The following is an 18,191-nucleotide window of genomic DNA, read 5'->3' on the forward strand; positions in this document are numbered from 1 at the left end:
ACAGCATAGGCAGCAGCTCTATAGAGATGATTAAGGTAAAGTAATGTGAATAAATTATGGTTAATGGGGCTTTTATTAATTGTTTTATTCTGTGTTGTTACAGCATTCAACCCACATAATGCATAGTGCATTTAATGTCTTTAAAAAATAATCGAAACCGAACCATAATTTTTTTTAAATAATCGAACCGAAACTGAACCGACCTCAAAAAGCGCTAATCACTCAGCACTAGCAGTAGGCCCAGGTGCTCTCTCACATTCAGTTCAGCAGGTAAGGTAGGTTAATGTGTACATGATAACAGAACCTGTCATCACTAGAACGCCACATGACTTGTCTCAATTAAAACCCTTGTCTAAGCAAACCAGTGTCCCTCGTTCACTATCAAGGATGGTCAAGGTCATTTAAATGAATTCCACATTGTAACCTTACACAGAGACAGTCAAGCATGGTATTGTTATTTCTGTTAACATCTGCCATATCATTACAGGATACATACAATGACATTAGGGTATGGTATGCTTTCGTGGAGTTAATTGGTAAAGAGAGGGGGTGAGAGTGTGGGAGACAGAGAAAGAGAGAGAGAGCGATAGATAGATAATGAAAGAGAGGGGGGAGAGACAGAGAGAGAGAGAGAGAGAGAGAGAGAGAGAGAGAGAGAGAGTGGGTGTGTGTGTGTGCTGTTGGTCTATGCGGTTTTGAGGGGACAACACTCACCAACTCAACACTCACAGCTGCAAATTATTGTTGTTCAATGCTGCCCAGAGGGCAGTGCCTCCCCTTTTATGCGATCAAGCGCGAAACAAGAACGCACAAGTAAGTCAACTGATGATAAGTAGTAGTCTAACGGTCCAGCAACAGGTAGGGGACATTTCTTCCGTAGTTTAACATGGGTCGGGTACTTGCTCTACCAATGTAAGCTATTATAATAGGATTTCGTGAAAGCAGCGGTTAGCGAGATATATCGGACAAGGCACCGGCTTTAGTACGTTTTTTGTTGTTTGTTTTTTTCGCTCACCGCATGCAGGCTGTTTTGTCCCACTTCATTCATCCACCAAGTGCGTTTTGGACGGCGACTACAGCGTGTGTCCTTCCTATTGATGAGAAAACACACCAGGCTGCAAACAGCATGTCATCTCCAGACAAGACAACCCAAAGGAATGAGGTCCTCAATAACATACGGAGGTCCTCGATGGTGGCGGGACATGGGAGAAAACAGTCCGAGTTTGAGATGTCACAAGCCGCGTCAGCCTCACAACCTGGGGCGCTTATTTCTAACAACAGGTTACCGTGTGACGCCGGCGGCATCACCATTCACACAACTGTCACTCGACCGTCGGTGTCTCACCTACCCGGGCTCAATCTGAACCCCCGGATGTCCGTATACAGCGCAACTCGCCCAGTTATCATCAGCCGTGCTTACGTTCAAGGACGCGCTTATAACTTTCTGGAAAGACCATCTGGGTGGAAATGCTTCGTGTATCACTTCTCGGTGTGAGTGTTTATGATGAATAACGTTGATATAATAGGAACACATTACTTGCATTTGTCAACCATGCCAAGTGCTTTGTGGGCGTTTTGCCAAGTGCCAAACGGTTCAAAGCAGTTCAAGGGCATGACACTAGGCTATCCTTTGGATTATTTCTAGTAGTCCTAATACAATACTATACTGGTGATTAAAGGTAAAATGATGCTACTGAATGATACTGTAGGCTATAAGATGTAGGCTATATGTAGATTTATACAGCTGAACAAACTCACTTCAGTATTTAATGAACATTTGTATTTATTTTTATTTCACCTTTATTTAACCAGGGAAGCCAGTTGAGAACAAGTTCTCATTTACAACTGCGACCTGGCCAAGATAAAGCAAAGCAGTGCGATAAAAACAACAACAACACAGAGTTACACATGGGATAAACAAAACATACAGTCAATAACACAATAGAAAATCTATATAAAGTGTGTGCAAATGTAGTAAGTTATGGAGGTAAGGCAATAAATAGGTCATAGTGCAAAATAATTACAATTTAGTATTAACACTGGAGTGATAGATGAAGATGATGTGCAAATAGAGATACTGGGGTGCAAATTAGCAAAATAAATAACAATATGGGGATGAGGTAGTTGGATGGGCTAATTTCAGATGGGCTGTGTACAGGTGCAGTGATCGGTAAGCTGCTCTGACAACTGATGATTAAAGTTAGTGAGGGAGATTTGTGTCTCCAGCTTCAGAGATTTTTGTAGTTCGTTCCAGTCATTAGCAGCAGAGAACTGGAAGGAATGGCGGCCAGAGGAGGTGTTGGCTTTGGGGATGACCAGTGAGATATACCTGCTGGAGCGCATACTACAGGTGGGTGTTGCTATGGTGACCAATTAGCTAAATTAAGGCAGGGATTTGCCTGGCAGTGATTTATAGATGACCTGGAGCCAGTTGGTTTGGCGACGAATATGTAGTGAGGGCCAGCCAACGAGAGCGTACAGGTCACAATGGTGGGTAGTATAAGGGGCTTTGGTGACAAAACGGATGGCACTGTGATAGACAACATCCAATTTGCTGTGTAGAGTGTTGGAGGCTATTTTGTAAATGACATCGCCGAAGTCAAGGATTGGTAGGTTTTACGGTTTTACGAGGGCATGTTTGGCAGCATGAGTGAAGGAGGCTTTGTTGCGAAATAGGAAGCCGATTCTACATTTTAGTCATTTAGCAGACGCTCTTATCCAGAGCGACTTACAGTTAGTGAGTGCATACATTATTTATTTTTCATACTGCCCCCCCCGTGGGAAACGAACCCACAACCCTGGCGTTGCAAACGATCTAACAAACTGAGCTACATCCCTGCCGGCCATTCCCTCCCCTACCCTGGACGAGCTGAGCCAATTGTGCGCCGCCCCATGGGTCTCCCGGTCGCGGCCGGCTACGACAGAGCCTGGATTCGAACCAGGATCTCTAGTGGCACACTGCTACCACTGCACCACTCGGGAGACTATACTTAAGTTTGGATTGGAGATGCATAATGTGAGTCTGGAAGGAGAGTTTACGGTCTAACCAGACACATCATGTGGGCGCTGAGGTCAGACGGCTATTATGTAGTATTGACCGTTTTGTCTCAACATGTAATTTTGTCAAACTCTATGGGCTTGTTTCCCGGACACAGATTAAGCCTAGGCCTGGTCTACAAATACTGTATATTTCAAAGGAGATTCTCAGGTGAAACCAGCCCTTTATCATCATTCTGTCCAGGTGAAACCAGCCCTATATCATAATTCTGTCCAGGGGAAACCAGCCCTATATCATCATGCTGTCCAGGTGAAACCAGCCCTATATCATCATGTTGTCCAGGTGAAACCAGCCCTATATCATCATGTTGTCCAGGTGAAACCAGCCCTATATCATCATGTTGTCCAGGTGAAACCAGCCCTATATCATCATGTTGTCCAGGTGAAACCAGCCTTATATCATCATGTTGTCCAGGGGAAACCAGCCCTATATCATCATGTTGTCCAGGTGAAACCAGCCCTATATCATCATGTTGTCCAGGTGAAACCAGCCCTATATCATGGCATGTTGTCCAGGGACGTGGGCATACTGTAAGGGTTTCAGGGGCCTGATCTCTGGCGGAGGAATGTTCAGTATGAAGACCAACCCCCAATGCTCAGTATCTCCTCTCACTGGAGTTGATAGCGGGCAGCTAAACTTGGCACGTTGGCTGCTTTGAGAGCAGTAGGCCCTGCCTGGCACTGCCACTCTATGACCTGCTGGGGTGCGATGGGGGATGCCAAGGGAATATGAGTGAGCCTGATGCACCAGGGCAGAGATAGTCCTGATAGCACTGGATGCCAATGGACCACCACTACAGATACCCTGTTATGCCCCCATTGTTTCCACAAATGTTGCCTACTAAATAACTACTAAATGGATTCATTTGTTTTTAAGGATTTAGGCAGTATTTTCCTCACCCGTTAAAAGGCCTACACAGCACTGTCCTAATTATGACATATCAGATGTTAAGAGTCTGGACAGTTTGGTTCTAACTCTGTAACTAACGTTACCAAGGCCAAAACCACCTTAACGAGGTAAAGTGTAGCCTTCCAATGGGGGTGCACGGTATACCCTTGTCTTTTTTACACTAACACTCACACTTGTATTTTCTTACTAGCACTGACTTTGCTGATAGCTGCTTTATTGAGGGAAGTATTTGCTATAGCTAGGTTTCCATCCAATTGGCGACAGCTTTTCATGAGAATATTGTAAAATCCGCGTTTTCCCACCGAAAGACGTGTTTCCATCAAATGTACTTATGGCAGATAAAAGTCTATGCGTGATGAAGTAGTGCACGTAAAAATACCTTTGGCGTTTACATTCCACGTACCGAATAAAAAAAATACAAGTTAAATGGATTTCCATCGCATTTTACACTCACCAAAAATGTTGCGTTATGTAGTGTGCCCACTCTGGTATTGGCACGTCTCCTCTAGCCAACAGCGCGCAGATACGCATAGCCGACATTACATGATGAGATTATTATGGACGAAAGAGCAAGATTATCTTTTATTTGTCAAGCGGTAGCTAAGCGTCGATGATCATGTCAACAGAATAAGGCCCTCGATATTTATTGGAAAGGAGCATCAAGCTCATCACCTTGCACTTTCACCACCCTGTGAAGTTCCTCATCATTTACTTAAATCTGTAGCCTAATAAACTGCATGGTTTCCCGACGAGTCGTAGTGGGGGGACCACACGTGTCATCGTGCGACTCAAAAGTTGACTTTGATATGATGGTTATTATATCAATATTTGCACATAAAAGCGTTTCCAATTACATTTCTCGCGTAATTCATTTTACCGACACAAAAAGATCCCACCTTGTCTAGCGAGATTTTTTTCTGTTTCCATCAGGTTTGTCATGACATTTTTTAAACGGACATGTACTTTACTCACATAAAGAGGTTGGATGTAAACCTTGTTTATAACTGTGATATGTGGTGGCCTCACCTAGCTACCAACTGTAAGTCACTCTGGATAAGAGCGTCTGCTAAATAACTCAAACGTAATGTTCATGTTATTTCATTGTTGGGTCTCTTGTTGTCTAACTATAAGAGTGGGAGCCAGGAATGAACATTGGCTTATCACTGACCCAGAGTGAGCGCTTCAGACAGAGCGCTATCAGGACTGCAGGACCTCCCCCACATGTGTGTGTGTGTGTGTGTGTGTGTGTGTGTGTGTGTTTGCATGGTTGAATAGTTCCGTTACACCATGACCTCTGTAGATCATGCCTCTAGCTGAACATGTGCTACTTGTGCTCTTTACAATGCTTCCATTGATAATGACATGACAACATTTAGTTGGATACATACATTTACTTCATTACTTTACTCTACTAAACATTGTTGAGTCATCACGTTCACAGTGATTGAGTATATATAACAGGGAGACTGAGACCCGATACAGAGACCCAGTGACACTGCAACATGAAACTGTCACATTGTCCCTTCGCTCCACAAGCCAGCCGTCTATGACAGCACAAGACAACCTGCCTTAGATGTGTTCTATCATAGAGAGTACCTGATAGTAACACCTTGTGATGTGATTACCTGTACACAGCGCTGCTGTCTACCTCTCTCTGCCTTGTCCTGCTGCCCCCTGCAGACACAGTAGACTAGAAGAGATCCTGCCCATCAATAATACATGGAGCTTGGAGACGTGATGCTGACAGTATTGTGTAGAGCTCAATCTTGCCCACACAGCCCACCATATAGGGGCCAGTAAAGCCCATGTTATTTGGATTTACTAAGGATCCCCATTAGTTCCTGCCAAGGCAGGAGCTACTCTTCCTGGGGTTTATTATGAATCCCCATTAGTTCCTGCCAAGGCAGAAGCTACTCTTCCTGGGGGTTTATTATGGATCCCCATTAGTTCCTGCCAAGGCGAGTATGGGTTAATGGATCCCCATTAGTTTGCAGCACTTTCCTGGGGTTTATATGGATCCCCATTAGTTCCTGCCAAGGCAGCAGCTACTCTTCCTGGGGGTTTATTATGGATCCCCATTAGTTCCTGCCAAGGCAGCAGCTACTCTTCCTGGGGTTTATTAAGGATCTTATCTGCCAAGGCAGCAGCTACTCTTGGGGTTTATTATGGATCCCCATTACTTCCTGCCAAGGCAGCAGCTACTCTTCTTGGGGTTTATTAAGGATCCCCATTAGTTCCTGCCACGCAGCTACTCTTCCTGGGGTTTATTATGGATCCCCATTAGTTCCTGCCAAGGCAGCAGCTACTCTTCTCAGCAGCACTCTTCCTGGGGTTTATTAAGGATCCCCATTAGTTCCTGCCAAGGCAGCAGCTACTCTTCCTGGGGTTTGGATCCCCAGTAGCCTGCCAAGGCAGCAGATACTCTTCCTGGGGTCCATCAACATTAAGGAGTTATATACAACTACAAATATTACATGCCATTACATTTCATAACATTTTTCACAACACATTGAGTGTGTGCCCTCAGGCCACTACTCTACTACCACATGTCTACAATACAACATCCATGTGTATGTGTGTGTAGAGTGCGTGTGTTATCATGTGTATGTGTATGCGTGTGTCTGTACCTGTGTGTGTGTCTCTTCACAGTCTCTGCTGTTCCATAAGGTGTATTTTTTATCTGTTTTCTAAATGATTCTACTGCTTGCATCAGTTACCTGATGTGATATAGAGTTCCATGTAGTCATGGCTCTATGTAGTACTGTGCGCCTCCCATAATCTGTTCTGCACAGTGGATCCCTCTTCTTCTCTGTTCTACTGGCTGCTGCACAGTGGATCCCTCTTCTTCTCTGTTCTACTGGCTGCTGCACAGTGGATCCCTCTTCTTCTCTGTTCTACTGGCTGCTTCACAGTGGATCCCTCTTCTTCTCTGTTCTACTGGCTACTTCACAGTGGATCCCTCTTCTTCTCTGTTCTACTGGCTGCTGCACAGTGGATCCCTCTTCTTCTGTGTTCTACTGGCTACTTCACAGTGGATCCCTCTTCTTCTCTGTTCTACTGGCTGCTGCACAGTGGATCCCTCTTCTTCTCTGTTCTACTGGCTGCTGCACAGTGGATCCCTCTTCTTCTGTGTTCTACTGGCTGCTGCACAGTGGATCCCTCTTCTTCTCTGTTCTACTGGCTACTTCACAGTGGATCCCTCTTCTTCTCTGTTCTACTGGCTGCTGCACAGTGGATCCCTCTTCTTCTCTGTTCTATTGGCTGCTTCACAGTGGATCCCTCTTCTTCTCTGTTCTATTGGCTGCTTCACAGTGGATCCCTCTTCTTCTCTGTTCTATTGGCTGCTGCACAGTGGATCCCTCTTCTTCTCTGTTCTACTGGCTGCTTCACAGTGGATCCCTCTTCTTCTGTGTTCTACTGGCTGCTGCACAGTGGATCCCTCTTCTTCTCTGTTCTACTGGCTGCTTCACAGTGGATCCCTCTTCTTCTCTGTTCTACTGGCTGCTGCACAGTGGATCCCTCTTCTTCTCTGTTCTACTGGCTGCTTCACAGTGGATCCCTCTTCTTCTCTGTTCTACTGGCTGCTGCACAGTGGATCCCTCTTCTTCTCTGTTCTACTGGCTGCTTCACAGTGGATCCCTCTTCTTCTGTTCTACTGGCTACTTCACAGTGGATCCCTCTTCTTCTCTCTGTCCTGCTGCACAGCAGTGGATCCCTCTTCTTCTCTGTTCTACTGGCTGCTGCACAGTGGATCTCTCTTCTTCTCTGTTCTACTGGCTGCTGCACAGTGGATCCCTCTTCTTCTCTGTTCTACTGGCTGCTGCACAGTGGATCCCTCTTCTTCTCTGTTCTACTGGCTGCTTCACAGTGGATCCCTCTTCTTCTCTGTTCTACTGGCTGCTTCACAGTGGATCCCTCTTCTTCTGTGTTCTACTGGCTGCTGCACAGTGGATCCCTCTTCTTCTGTGTTCTATGTGTGTTGAGGTGTGGTGGTGGGGTGGTTGGATTCCAGACCAGTCATCAGTAAGCACACTGGACACGCCGTAAGGTGATACGGGCCTCAATGGAACAAACACTAACCACAAACAAAACAGCAACCCCTCACCCTACAGATGTAGGATCTTTATTTTATCACTCTTTTGTTGGAGAGAATTTTCCTGCACAGCAGGAAATGCAAACTTGTAGTGTATTTGAGTTTGAAAAAGGCTTCTAAAGTTTGTAATTTCCACTTTGAAATTTCAGACTTGATTTGCCCTAACGAAAAAATGTATCAACCCCAACAAAAATGTCAATTTATTATAATCCACATAATAATTCACATTTCCTGCCGCTGTAGGATTATTTTCCTGCTGTAGCAAACTGGCTCAAATTAAGATCCTACATCTGTAGTTTCCATCAAGGCAAATAACGTGTGTATTACCAACAGTTGAAAAGTGTTTTGACAGGAGCGAGGAGGCTAGTCCAGGGGGCCAGGGCTACTATCTTTGTAATGCTGTAGAGACGATAGACCGACTGTGTGAAGCTCTCTGGCCACGGTGGACACCTACTCACACTGCTGGATATCATCTCAACATAGGATTTCCATTGACTGAGGGAAAGTCAGCCAAGTTTGTCAAAGGGTGGAAATGGACATGTACTACGTCATCTGCATTGTGTCTGGCTCAGTAGTGTTGTAGCAGCTTGTAGCCTTATCTTGTACAAAGAAAAGCACGTTTATCTCAGTCCTCTTGAGGACTCACAGTGAGTGGTCTTATTGTTGGTTCAGTTGGAAAAAAAAGAGCGAATGACCTTGCATGAGATCAAGGAGAATGACGTACAGGATGTTTTTGTCCTTTCAGAAAGCCAGGGGCTGGTACAGTAGAGGAACTAGAGTGTGTGGATGTGTATTTTGTCTATTGTGTGTGTGTGTGTGTGTGTGTGTGTGTGTGTGTGTGTGTGTGTGTGTGTGTGTGTGTGTGTGTGTGTGTGTGTGCGTGTGCGTGTGTGTGTGTGTGTGTGTGTGCAGAATGTCTTTATGTTTGGTGTGAAGTAGAGGTGTTTGATCTGGTGACACATATATATATATTTGGAACACCATCTACTGTGATGCTGTGTTGAAGTACAGTAACGCCCTCATCTGAGTCCACGTCAGTCGAGGCCTGAGTTCAGCTGAGGTAGCTAGTCTACTCTACTGGCTACAGGCCCACTGCTGCGCTGCTCTACCCTGTTAGCACACTGCACGGCACGCACTCAACAGAGAAATTGACTCTACAGTCAAACACACCTAGTGGCTGGCTCATGAATGATAGATTGTCTGTTTATGACTGAGAAAAAACACTCAAAGTGGGTTAACACCATGAGGGTTTTTAAATCATAGTTCTCAGCTTAAAGTGGGTTAACACAACAAGTGTTTTAAGTCATAGTTCTCAGTTTAAAGTGGATTAACAACATGAGTGTTTTAAGTCATAGTTCTCAGCTTAAAGTGGATTAACAACATGAGTGTTTTAAATCATAGTTCTCAGTTTAAAGCTGGCACACTTTAAAGCTGCAATATGTAACTTTTTGGGGCGTCGGTGTATTCTCTTGACTTCTTTCAATAATATTCCACATACTCTGTCTTGTTTATGTACCACTTCACGTCATAAATAAAGTGATTTGAATGTTGTTCTGTCCTGCAGGTTCCTCATCGTGCTCATCTGTCTTATCCTCAGTGTGCTCTCTACTATAGGGCAGTACCAGGCCCTGGCACATGGCACTCTCTTCTGGGTGGTAAGTTATTATATTATTATATACTCTACTGTAGGGCAGTACCAGGCTGGGTGGTGAGTTATTATATTATGATATACTCTACTATAGGGCAGTACCAGGCTGGGTGGTGAGTTATTATATTATTATATACTCTACTATAGGGCAGTACCAGGCTGGGTGGTGAGTTATTATATTATTATATACTCTACTATAGGGCAGTACCAGGCTGGGTGGTGAGTTATTATATTATTATATACTCTACTATAGGGCAGTACCAGGCTGGGTGGTGAGTTATTATATTATTATATACTCTACTGTAGGGCAGTACCAGGCTGGGTGGTGAGTTATTATATTATTATTGTCACGGTCGTCTATGTCGTCCAAGTATGACCAAGGCGCAACGTGTCCAAGAAACATGACTTTATTAATCAAAGTAACCAAATACAAAACAAAAGACGACTCAAATGAAGTCCACGGTACAACAGACCGAAAACGGAACAAAAACCTACAAAAACACAGTGCAACCACAACAGTTTAAATATGGCTCCCCAATCAGAGATAACGAGCCGACAGCTGTCACTCGTTACCTCCGATTGGGAGTCACATGAATAATCAAGAACCACCACAACATAGAAATGAACACCTAGAAACCAACATAGAAATACACCCAAAAGAAAATGAACAACCCTGGCTCAATAATCAAAGTCCATGGAGCCAGAGTGTCACAGTACCCCCCTAAAGGTGCGAACTCCGGGCGCACCAGCATACAGTCTAGGGAGGGTCTGGGTGGGCGTCTGTCCATGGTGGCGGCTCTGGCACTGGTCGTGGTCCCCACCCCACCATAGTCACTACCCGCTACGTAGCCTCCTCCAAATGACCACCCCCCAACTAAACCCCACAGGATTAAGGGGCAGCACTGGACTAAGAGGCATCACCGGACTCAGGGGCAGCACCGGACTAAGGGGCAGCACCGGCTAAGGGGCAGCACCGGGCTAAGGGGCAGCACCGGACTAAGGGGGCAGCACCGGGCTAAGGGGCAGCACCCGGACTAAGGGGCAGCACCGGACTAAGGGGCAGCTCCGGACTGAATGGCGGATCCTGGCTGGTTGGCTCTGGCTGATCCTGGCTGGCTGGCGGATCCGGGCTGGACGGCTCTGGCGGATCCCGGCTGGACGGCTCTGGCGGATCCTTGCTGGACGGCTCTGGCGGATCCTGGCTGGACGGCTCTGGCGGATCCTGGCTGGACGGCTCTGGCGGATCCTGGCTGGACGGCTCTGGCGGATCCTGGCTAGACGGCTCTGGCGGATCCTGGCTAGACGGCTCTGGCGGATCCTGGCAGGACGGCTCTGGCGGATCCTGGCTGGACGGCTCTGGCGGATCCTGGCTGGACGGCTCTGGCGGATCCTGGCTGGACGGCTCATGGCTGGCTGACGGATCTGGCTGCTCGTGGCTGGCTGGACGGATCTGGCTGCTCGCGGCTGGCTGACGGATCTGGCTGCTCATGGCTGGCTGGCGGATCTGGCTGCTCGTGGCTGGCTGACGGGTCTGGCTGCTCATGGCTGGCTGGACGGATCTGGCTGCTCATGGCTGGCTGACGGATCTGGCTGCTCACGGCTGGCTGACGGGTCTGGCTGCTCGTGGCTGGCTGCGGATCTGGCTGCTCATGGCTGGCTGACGGATCTGGCTGCTCGTGGCTGGCTGACGGATCTGGCTGCTCATGGCTGGCTGGACGGATCTGGCTGCTCGTGGCTGGCTGACGGATCTGGCTGCTCGTGGCTGGCTGACGGATCTGGCTGCTCATGGCTGGCTGATGGTGCTGGCTGGGCGGCTGGCGGTGGAGGCGGACCCCAGCCTCGGATTGCGGTCATCACCTCCAGCAGGGCGGCTCCCATCTGCAGGAGCTGCTCTTGCTGGCCCCCGAACCTGGGCTTCCAGTCTAGTATGGGCTGCGTCGGCTCCTGCTGATTCCATAGCTGGTGTATGATTCTGTCTGGCGGAAGGCTCTGGCTGATCCTGTCTGGCGGAAGGCTCTGGCTGATCCTGTCTGGCGGAAGGCTCTGGCTGATCCTGTCTGGCGGAAGGCTCTGGCTGATCCTGTCTGGCGGAAGGCTCTGGCTGATCCTGTCTGGCGGAAGGCTCTGGCTGATCCCGTCTGGCGGAGAGCTCTAGCGGCTCCCGGTCTGGCGGACGGCTCTGAAGGCTCATGGCAGACGGGCGGCTTTGCAGGCTCAGTACAGACGGGCAGTTCCTGCGGCGCTTGGCAGACGGACAGTTCAGACGGCGTTGGGCAGACGGGCAGTTCAGGCGCCGTTGGGCAGACGGGCAGTTCAGGCCCCGTTGGGCAGACAGGCAGTTCAGGCGCCGTTGGGCAGACGGGCAGTTCAAGCGCCGTTGGGCAGACGGGCAGTTCAGGCGCCGTTGGGTTAGACGGCAGACTCTGGCCGTCTGAGGCGCACCGTAGGCCTGGTGCGTGGTGCCGGAACTGGAGGTACCGGGCTGAGGACACGCATCTCAGGGCTAGTGCGGGGAGAAGGAACAGGCCGGACCGGGCTGGCGACGCGCACCGTAGGTTTGGTGCGAGTGGCAGGAACAGGCCGGACCGGGCTGGCGACGCGCACCGTAGGTTTGGTGCGAGTGGCAGGAACAGGCCGGGTCGGGTTGGCGACGCGCACCGCAGGTTTGGTGCGAGTGGCAGGAACAGGCCGGGCTGGGCTGGCGACGCACACCGTAGGTTCTGTGCGTGGAGCAGGAACAGGCCGGGCTGGGCTGGCGACGCACACCGTAGGTTCTGTGCGTGGAGCAGGAACAGGCCGGGCTGGGCTGGCGACGCACACCGTAGGTTCTGTGCGTGGAGCAGGAACAGGCCGGGCTGGGCTGGCGACGCACACCGTAGGTTCTGTGCGTGGAGCAGGAACAGGCCGGGCTGGGCTGGCGACGCACACCGTAGGTTCTGTGCGTGGGAGCAGGACCAGGCCGGGCTGGGCTGGCGACGACACCGTAGGGTTCTGTGCGTGGAGCAGGAACAGGCCGGGCTGGACTGGCGACGCACACCGTGGGCTTGATGCGTGGAGTAGGAACAGGCCGGTCCGTACTGGGAACACACCACTGGCTTTAACTGGGGATCAGGAACGGGCCGGACCGGACTGGTAACACACATCAGTCTCTCACGCCGTGCCGCAACAACTTCCTTCCTCTACTCGCCAATGGCTCCCGTAATCCGATAGCCTTCTCTCCACGTCTCCCTGTGGCAGCCTCCTGCTGCCCAGCGCCCCTAAGCCATGTGCCCCCGCCAAGCCATGTGCCCCCCAAAATTTTTTGGGGTTGCCTCCTCGTCCTTCCGACGATGGCCCTGCTGATGCCGTTGCTCCTCTCCTGCCAGGTTCTCCCCCTTCATCGCCCTCCGGTACCGGGACGGCCTCCTCCTGCGTAATATGTCCCCAGCCGAGGAGGACATCCACCAGCGTTCTCTCCATACCTGGCGCTTCCTCCCCAAGAAATTCTTGGGTAGTACTCTCGGGCTTCCAGCCTTGCCTCCCGTGCTGCCTCCTCATATCGCCGCCTCTCGGCTCTAGCTGCCACCCGCTCTTCACGAGGACGGCGATATTCTCCCGGTTGATCCCAAGGCCCCCTTACCATCCAGAATCTCCTCCCATGTCCATGAATCCTTTATGGGAGTCCATAAATCCTGTGTAGGTAGGTCCTGTTGCCGCTTGACACGCTGCTTGGTCTTTTTTGTGGTGGGTTTTTCTGTCACGGTCGTCTATGTCGTCCCAAGTATGACCAAGGCGCAACGTGTCCAAGAAACATGACTTTATTAATCAAAGTAACCAAATACAAAACAAAAGACGACTCAAATGAAGTCCACGGTACAACAGACCGAAAACGGAACAAAAACCCACAAAAACACAGTGCAACCACAACAGTTTAAATATGGCTCCCAATCAGAGATAACGAGCCGACAGCTGTCACTCGTTACCTCCGATTGGGAGTCACATGAATAATCAAGAACCACCACAACATAGAAATGAACACCTAGAAACCAACATAGAAATACACCCAAAAAGAAAATGAACAACCCTGGCTCAATAATCAAAGTCCATGGAGCCAGAGTGTCACAATTATATACTCTATATAGGGCAGTACCAGGCTGGGTGGTGAGTTATTATATTATTATATACTCTACTATAGGGCAGTACCAGGCTGGGTGGTGAGTTATTATATTATTATATACTCTGCTGTAGGGCAGTACCAGGCTGGGTGGTGAGTTATTATATTATGATATACTCTACTATAGGGCAGTACCAGGCTGGGTGGTGAGTTATTATATTAATATATACTCTACTATAGGGCAGTACCAGGCTGGGTGGTGAGTTATTATATTATTATATACTCTACTATAGGGCAGTACCAGGCTGGGTGGTGAGTTATTATATTATTATATACTCTACTATAGGTCAGTACCAGGCTGGGTGGTGAGTTATTATATTATTATATACTCTACTATAGGGCAGTACCAGGCTGGGTGGTGAGTTATTATATTATTATATACTCTACTGTAGGGCAGTACCAGGCTGGGTGGTGAGTTATTATATTATGATATACTCTACTGTAGGGCAGTACCAGGCTGGGTGGTGAGTTATTATATTATTATATACTCTACTGTAGGGCAGTACCAGGCTGGGTGGTGAGTTATTATATTATTATATACTCTACTATAGGGCAGTACCAGGCCGGGTGGTGAGTTATTATATTATTATATACTCTACTGTAGGGCAGTACCAGGCTGGGTGGTGAGTTATTATATTATTATATACTCTACTATAGGGCAGTACCAGGCCGGGTGGTGAGTTATTATATTATTATATACTCTACTGTAGGGCAGTACCAGGCTGGATGGTGAGTTATTATATTATTATATACTCTACTATAGGGCAGTACCAGGCTGGGTGGTGAGTTATTATATTATTATATACTCTACTATAGGGCAGTACCAGGCTGGGTGGTGAGTTATTATATTATTATATACTCTACTGTAGGGCAGTACCAGGCTGGGTGGTGAGTTATTATATTATGATATACTCTACTGTAGGGCAGTACCAGGCTGGGTGGTGAGTTATTATATTATTATATACTCTACTATAGGGCAGTACCAGGCTGGGTGGTGGGTTATTATATTATTATATGCTCTACTGTAGGGCAGTACCAGGCTGGGTGGTGAGTTATTATATTATTATATACTCTACTGTAGGGCAGTACCAGGCCGGTTGGTGAGTTATTATATTATTATATACTCTACTATAGGGCAGTACCAGGCTGGGTGGTGAGTTATTATATTATTATATACTCTACTGTAGGGCAGTGCCAGGCTGGGTGGGGAGTTAGAACAGCAACATCCTCTCAATCAAATGTATTTTATGAAGCCCTTTTTACATCAGCAGTTGTCACAAAGTGCTTTACAGATACCCAGCCTAAACCCCAAAGAGCAAGCAATGCAGAGGCAGAAGCCCAGTGGCTAGGAAGAACTCCCTAGAAGCCAGGAACCTAGTAAGAAACCTAGAGAGGAACCAGGCTCAGAGGGGGGGCCAGTCCTCCTCCTGTTTACATTCAGGTTTGGGTAATATTCCGTAGGATATTTATGTTATTTACTGCCATAGATCCTTATTGTGTAACAGAGTTGTTGGCCAGCAGAGGGCAGATCCTTATTGTGTAACAGAGTTGTTGGCCAGCAGAGGACAGATCCTTATTGTGTAACAGTTGCTAGGCCAGCAGAGGGCAGCTCCTTATTGTGTAACAGAGTTGTTGGCCAGCAGAGGGCAGATCCTTATTGTGTAACAGAGTTGTTGGCCAGCAGAGGGCAGATCCTTATTGTGTAACAGAGTTGTTGGCCAGCAGAGGGCAGATCCTTATTGTGTAACAGAGTTGTTGGCCAGCAGAGGGCAGATCCTAATTGTGTAACAGAGTTGTTGACCAGCAGAGGGCAGATCCTTGTTGTGTAACAGAGTTGCTAGGCCAGCAGAGGGCAGTAGTGGTCTATTTTCTCTACACTATAGAAAGGCCAATCTTCCTATGACAGTCCTCTCTCTCCCCACCCACCCACCCAAACCTTCAGCACAACATGAATGGTCAGATAGCTTTCCCAAATATCAAACATCAAACCTTACCCTAAACTCCAGCCATACCAGGTCCCTAACACCAAACCTGAATTTGACATTTTATTTCAACTTCACCCTTGTCTGATTCCTCGCCCTATCCTTATGTCTAAAGACCAATTCATTCTTTATGGTGATTTTAGGGAATAATACTGTAATGCTATTCATTGTATGGGGGAAACTCATTCACATTCACCACCAATATGTAGCATCCACCTGGATGGGTCTGCATAGCCATAGTCAAAATGATATTATTTGTGAACCAAAACAACTGGCTACTTTGTTCATGCTCACAGATCATAGATCTGTGTTGACATACATACTCATCCCTAAAATGTGATGTCTATGCGGTCAGCCAAAGCAACTCTGAATTTTTAAACCAGCCCAGACCCTGACCCAGACCCAGACCCAGACCCAGACCCTGACCCAGACCCAGACCCAGACCCAGACCCTGACCCAGACCCTGACCCAGACCCAGACCCAGACCCAGACCCAGACCCAGACCCTGACCCAGACCCTGACCCAGACCCTGACCCAGACCCAGACCCAGACCCAGACCCAGACCCTGACCCAGACCCTGACCCTGACCCTGACCCAGACCCAGACCCAGACCCTGACCCAGACCCAGACCCAGACCCTGACACTGACCCAGACCCAGACCCTGACCCAGACCCAGACCCTGACCCAGACCCAGACCCAGACCCTGACCCAGACCCTCACCCAGACCCTGACCCTGACCCTGACCCTGACCCAGACCCAGACCCAGACCCAGACCCAGACCCAGACCCAGACCCAGACCCAGACCCTGACCCAGACCCAGACCCAGACCCAGACCCAGACCCTGACCCAGACCCTGACCCAGACCCAGACCCAGACCCAGACCCAGACCCTGACCCAGACCCAGACCCAGACCCTGACCCAGACCCAGACCCAGACCCTGACCCTGACCCAGACCCAGACCCAGACCCAGACCCAGACCCAGACCCAGACCCAGACCCAGACCCAGACCCAGACCCTGACCCAGACCCAGACCCAGACCCAGACCCTGACCCTGACCCAGACCCAGACCCAGACCCAGACCCAGACCCAGACCCTGACCCAGACCCTGACCCAGACCCAGACCCTGACCCAGACCCAGACCCAGACCCTAAAGCCTTCCCTCAACCCTAGACACCACTGAGCAGCTGCTGAGCTAAACAGCTCTTGTGTTTGTATGCTCAGTCTGGCTGACAGATCCCTTCTGCAGTCAGAGGAACAGAAACAAAGGAGAGGAAAGAGGGGGACTATGCTTGAGAGCCGTCCTAGAGAAGAAAGAAAGAGGGTAAAGAGAGAGAGAACGAGGGATTAGGGTTGGACGGGAGCGGGGCCGGAGTGTGGGAGCCACAAGGGCACACGCAGGCTCAAAGGTCACCTCAGACAGCGTCTAACAGGATTAAATGATGCTGTCCACTCATCAGGACGACGCCCAGAATCACAGATTAATCTGTCTCTGTCTCTCATTCTCTCTCTGTCTCTCTGTCTCTCTCTCTCTCTCTAACTCTCTCTCTCTCTCTCTCTCTCTCTCTCTCTCTCTCTCTCTCTCTCTCTCTCTCTCTCTCTCTCTCTCTCTCTCTCTCTCTCTCTGTCTCTCATTCTCTCTCTGTCTCTCTGTCTCTCTGTCTCTCTGTCTCTCTCTCTCTCTCTCTCTCTCTCTCTCTCTCTCTCTCTCTCTCTCTCTCTCTCTCTCTCTCTCTCTCTCTCTCTCTAACAGGAGATAGTGCTGGTGGTGTTATTTGGTGTGGAGTATGGTGTGCGGCTGTGGTCAGCAGGGTGCCGTAGTAAATATGTTGGCGTCTGGGGTCGGCTGCGCTTTGCCAGGAAGCCTATCTCCATCATCGGCAAGTGACTGGAACACACTCCACGCTGGTTTCCTCAGTCTTCAGATTAAATAAGATAAAAACATGTACAATAATGCCAATTATTATTCAGTATGCAAATAGATATCCTAATTAAGTAACAGTGACAATTTAACATCCGTCGGAACCCTCCTGTAACATTGTTCCATCCTGTAACATGGTTCCCTCCTGTAACATTGTTCCATCCTTTAACATGGTTCCCTCCTGTAAAACGCTACCCTCCTGTAATATTGTTCCATCCTGTAACATGGTTCCCTCCTGTAACATTGTTCAATCCTGTAACATGGTTCCCTCCTGTAAAACGGTACCCCCCTGTAATATTGTTCCATCCTGTCACATGGTTCCCCTCCACTGTGTGCTTCTCTGCAGATTTGATTGTAGTGGTGGCCTCCATCATCGTGCTGGTAGTAGGCTCCAATGGACAGATGTTTGCCACGTCTGCTGTCAGGTAAG

General features: G+C 48.7%; 1 protein-coding gene across 1 annotated transcript in view; it reads left to right on the top strand.

Moving 5' to 3' along the window:
• Window positions 1-852: 852 nt before the first annotated feature.
• kcnq1.1 (potassium voltage-gated channel, KQT-like subfamily, member 1.1) overlaps window positions 853-18,191 on the top strand; it is a 39,723-nt gene continuing 22,384 nt past the window's right edge. Inside the window, exons 1-4 of the mRNA XM_045211129.1 lie at window positions 853-1,491; window positions 9,625-9,715; window positions 17,594-17,720; window positions 18,108-18,186. Coding sequence (XP_045067064.1) covers window positions 1,019-1,491; window positions 9,625-9,715; window positions 17,594-17,720; window positions 18,108-18,186 — 770 coding nt within the window. The 5' untranslated portion in view covers window positions 853-1,018. The remainder of the gene's footprint in view (window positions 1,492-9,624; window positions 9,716-17,593; window positions 17,721-18,107; window positions 18,187-18,191) is intronic.

This window comes from Coregonus clupeaformis, chromosome 35 (genome assembly GCF_020615455.1).
Source record: "Coregonus clupeaformis isolate EN_2021a chromosome 35, ASM2061545v1, whole genome shotgun sequence".
NCBI classification, from domain to species: domain Eukaryota; kingdom Metazoa; phylum Chordata; class Actinopteri; order Salmoniformes; family Salmonidae; genus Coregonus; species Coregonus clupeaformis.